Genomic DNA, 4,639 nt, shown 5'->3' on the forward strand with positions numbered 1-4,639 from the left:
ACAATCAAGGAGAATTCCCAGCTATATGTGTCACATTCGCAGCTCCCACTGCCTGTCCTCTCATGCTGTCTAGCAGCTTTCATGATACAGAGTGTCTATATATGATGCAAATTAATTATAGCAAGTCCCATGCTGTATGCAAAAAAGTGATTAACTCTTACATTCATGTTTCTCTTAATGCTTAAGAATTGTTCTTTCATCGCATCCTATGTCCTTATAATCCTCTGTTGTATTATTGAGGCCAATGGCCAAATAAAAGGGAGTATATATGAAAACCCCAAAGACTGAAGCAATAAGAAAAGGCTGACTATTTTTGTGTAATGATGGGAAACAACAACAAAAAGGAATTTGAAACTCTGGGTATTTAAAACTTCTTTATGAAGTGGAGAAACATAAGCTTGAAGAATTATTTCATTCATTAATGATGAAGTTATAGTAGGTATTCCTGCTTTGGATTTTTTTAAGGGTAAAATTGCATGTTTATTACATTTCAATTTCATTTCAGCACAAAGTAGCTTGCAAACTTAGTTTATTGGACTTCCCCACTGGCCATTACAATAAATGAAGAAGTGAAACATAATATACTGTATATCAAAAAGGTGTTGAAATGGTGTTAATAATCTATTACATATCTATCAGCAATCTTATTCCCAGTACTTGAGCTGTTACCCCCTCCACCCCAAGTAACATCAATTGTAAAAAGTGTATCTTTTCCAATAAGAGGGATAGGTTTCTGATAAATCAGACAAAAGACTATTTTAGAGTAAAAAGAAGGTCAGAAAATATAATGCTAGTCTATCTGTAGATAGGACAGAATATGCTTTTGGTTCTGTTAAACCATTCCTATAAAGTCCTCTCATTTCTCATTGCAACTATTCTTTTGTAACAGAGAGAGCTGATATCAATAGGCTGGTCATTGTTTCAGATAAATCAATTCCCAGCCAGCAATTATTATTTTTTGTCTGGAGATTATGAAGGTTGATACCAACAACCTTAAGTGGCATCCTACTGATGAAAATCAATCTGCAGCCTCAAAACACAATGCAGCAGCTTGAAGAGGTAACATTGTTTGGCACATTGCACAAGGCAAAGTATTTGCTAGAAACAGACATTTCAGTACTGTGGCAGCCTTAGACCTCAAGGAGAAGTTTCTGGATAAAGTCAACTATGTGAGAAGCTGGATGCACTGCATCATATTCTGCAAAGAGGTGGCAAATATTCTCAGAATCAGCTGGGCTCTTGGAAACAACACCAAAGATCCTATGGTGAAAGACAGAGAGGAAACATTGTTTGAAATAATAGATTTACCACTTTATAGTTATGACTAATGATGATGAAACGGCTTCAATAAGAGTGTGGAGAAGGTTTTATATTACACTACTTTTCTTTTACATAATGCATTTTGTTTCTGGTGTTCCACAGGAGGGGCAGGATGTTATGAAAGGCATTTTAATCCTTTGTTCAAATAGCATCTGGTCTGGGCTTGAAATCTCTAAGGAATAGGAATACCCAAACTGACTCACTGATCCTATGCACTCAATTTTCCTCTTTCCTTTCATTGATTCATTATGTAAGTCATTTAAGAAACAGTAGAGGCAGCAATAAAGATTAAAGTTTAGATCCAAAATTAATTAAGAGTATAACTACAAAATGGGACATAAGCTGTAATGTTAATCAAGTATGTATACACAACCCCTTTGAAATTAATGGAATTTATATTTAAGTAGTAAACACTATTAGAATCTAGATGTTGGTTCAACAAGGAGGCATTTATACAACCTCAAAGCCTTTAAACTCTATTTGGGTAATTGTTTTTTGTTTTTAACCTTTACTTGGCTAATAGCTTAAAAAAATCCCTGACTAACATCTAATACAGGAAAAACTGTGGAAGGGATATGAGTCAAAAAAGTTAAGTAGATAGCTATGTCTGTACAATCAAAGCCCCCCCCCCCCCATCTAGCCTGTCTTACATCTGCAATACATATAAAAAAGGGATCGGTTTTGACTGTGCAGTCAAGGCCATCATTTTTGATTCATGCCATCCATATAACTTACCTTGAAGTTTTGGAAAACTTTTGCCACCTTAAAATTAAAAAAAAATAGATTTAATACACATGAACTCACAGAAATAACTAAATTAATATGAGAAAAAAAGGTTTAGTTCTTTTATTCTGTAGCTGAAGCCTGCTGAAAAGGAATAAGAAGAAACAGGTGATCTTCCCAAATTTTGAACTAAAAAAAAATATCCTACTTTCTTACTGAGTCAATTCTGTTCTACACATTTTGACCTTTTCCTGGCAATTTTGATGTTACATTGCATTAAAAAATAAATGCATGTTCAGAATAGCTTTTTAACCCCTCTCAGTATTCAAGATTTTTTTCCCTGTAATTCCAACAGAATTTTATCCAAGAACAACCCCAAATTTCTTACACTAAATGTCTATATTGGAAGTCTAGTTGAAAACCCCATAGATGGGTTATCTGATGTAGTTCCTCTAGCTCATAGAACACTATAGATTTTAAAATTATTTCAGATCCTATGTGTGTGTGTGTATATATATATATATATATATATATATATATATATATATATATATATATATATATATATATATATATATATATATATATATATATATATATATATATATATATATATATATATATATATATATATATATATATATATATATATATATATATATATATATATATATATATATATATATATATATATATGTCAAATGTTAACTATTTAGATTACCTTGCTAGGCCCCAAACATGGGGCAAATCTTTATTTCCTGTTTTCAGCCTTATCTCAAAGGCCATCGAACAGGCTGTAGTCACACCTGGACAGTTCATATATTTGTGTAAATTACTAACAAAGAATTAAGGGAGACTAAGATGCATTTCCCCCTTCATGGATTACTGCCTTGTCGTGGCGAAGGGGCTTGCGTAATTCAATGAAGCTATGAGCTATGCCGTGCAGGGCCACCCAAGACGGACAGGTCATAGCAGAGAGTTCTGACAAAACGTGATCCACTGGAGAAGGAAATGGCAACCCACTCCAGTATCTTTGCCATGAAAACCCTATGGACAGTACCAAAAGGCAAAACGATATGACGCTGGAAGATGAGCCCCTCAGGTCGGAAGGCGTCCAATATGCTACTGGGGAAGAGCAGAGGGCTAGTACTAGTAGCGCCAGAAAGAATGAAGCGACTGGGCCAAAGCCGAAAGGACGCTCAGCTGTGGATGTGTCTGGTGGTGAAAGGAAAGTCCAATGCTGTAAAGATTTTTTCTCCATAGGAACCTGGAATGTAAGATCCATGAATCAAGGAAAGCTGGACGTGGTCAAACAAGAGATGACAAGACTGAACATTGACATCTTAGGTATCAGCGAACTAAAATGGACAGGAATGGGTGAATTTAATTCAGATGACCATCAGGTATACTACTGTGGGCAAGAATCCCTCAGAAGAAATGGAGTAGCCTTCATAGTCAATAAAAGAGTAGGAAAAGCAATACTGGGATACAATCCTCAAAATGACAGAATGATCTCAGTTCGAATCCAAGGCAAACCATTCAATATCACAGTAGTCCAAGTCTATGCCCCAACCACCAGTGCTGAAGAGGATGAAATTGACCAGTTCTATGAAGCACTACAGCACCTTATAGAACTAACACCAAAAAATGATGTTCTTATCATCATGGGGGATTGGAATGCTAAAGTAGGAAGCCAAAAGATAACTGGAATAACAGGCAAGTTTGGCCTTGGAGTGCAAAATGAAGCAGGGCACAGGCTGATAGAATTCTGTCAAGAGAATGCGATGGTCATAGCAAACACTCTTTTCCAACAACCCAAGAGACGGCTCTACACATGGACATCACCAGATGGTCAACACAGAAATCAGATTGACTATATGCTCTGCAGCCAAAGATGGAGAAGCTCTATACAGTCAGTAAAAACAAGACCAGGAGCTGACTGTGGCTCAGACCATGAGCTTCTCCTTGCAAAGTTTAGGCTTAAACTGAAGAAAGTAGGGAAAAGCACTAGGCCACTCAGGTATGAATTAAATCATATCCCTGTTGAATATACAGTAGAGGTGACAAATAGATTTAAGGAATTAGATCTGATAGACAGAGTGCCTGAAGAACTATGGACAGAGGTTCGCGACATTGTACAACAGGTAGCAACCAAAACCATCCCAAAGAAAAAGAAATGCAAGAAAGCAAAATGGCTGTCTGAGGAAGCTTTGCAAATAGCTGAGGAAAGGAGGGAAGCGAAAGGCAAGGGAGAAAAAGAAAGATACGCCCAATTGAATGCAGAATTCCAGAGAATAGCTAGAAGAGATAAGAATGCCTTCTTAAATGAACAGTGCAAAGAAATAGAAGAAAACAATAGAATAGGGAGGACCAGAGATCTTTTCAAGAAAATTGGAGAAATGAAGGGAACGTTTAATGCAAAAATGGGCATGATAAAGGACCAAAATGGCAGGGACCTAACAGAGGCAGAAGAGATTAAGAAGAGGTGGCAAAATTACACAGAAGAACTATACAAGAATGAGCTTAACGTCCCTGATAATCACAATGAGGTGGTCACTGACCTCGAGCCAGATATCCTAGAATGTGAAGTGAAGTG

General features: G+C 36.4%; 1 protein-coding gene across 1 annotated transcript in view; it reads right to left on the reverse strand.

Annotated features, from left to right (window-relative positions):
- Positions 1-1,130: 1,130 nt before the first annotated feature.
- TNS4 (tensin 4) overlaps positions 1,131-4,639 on the reverse strand; it is a gene marked incomplete at its 3' end in the record, with an annotated part of 33,481 nt that continues 29,972 nt past the window's right edge. Inside the window, exons 12-13 of the mRNA XM_081346197.1 lie at positions 2,056-2,082; positions 1,131-1,260 (exon numbers count right to left, since the gene is read on the reverse strand). Of these exons, the coding sequence (XP_081202323.1) occupies positions 1,131-1,260; positions 2,056-2,082 (157 nt within the window). The remainder of the gene's footprint in view (positions 1,261-2,055; positions 2,083-4,639) is intronic.

Source organism: Vipera berus (assembly GCF_964194415.1).
Source record: "Vipera berus genome assembly, chromosome: Z".
Lineage (NCBI taxonomy): Eukaryota > Metazoa > Chordata > Lepidosauria > Squamata > Viperidae > Vipera > Vipera berus.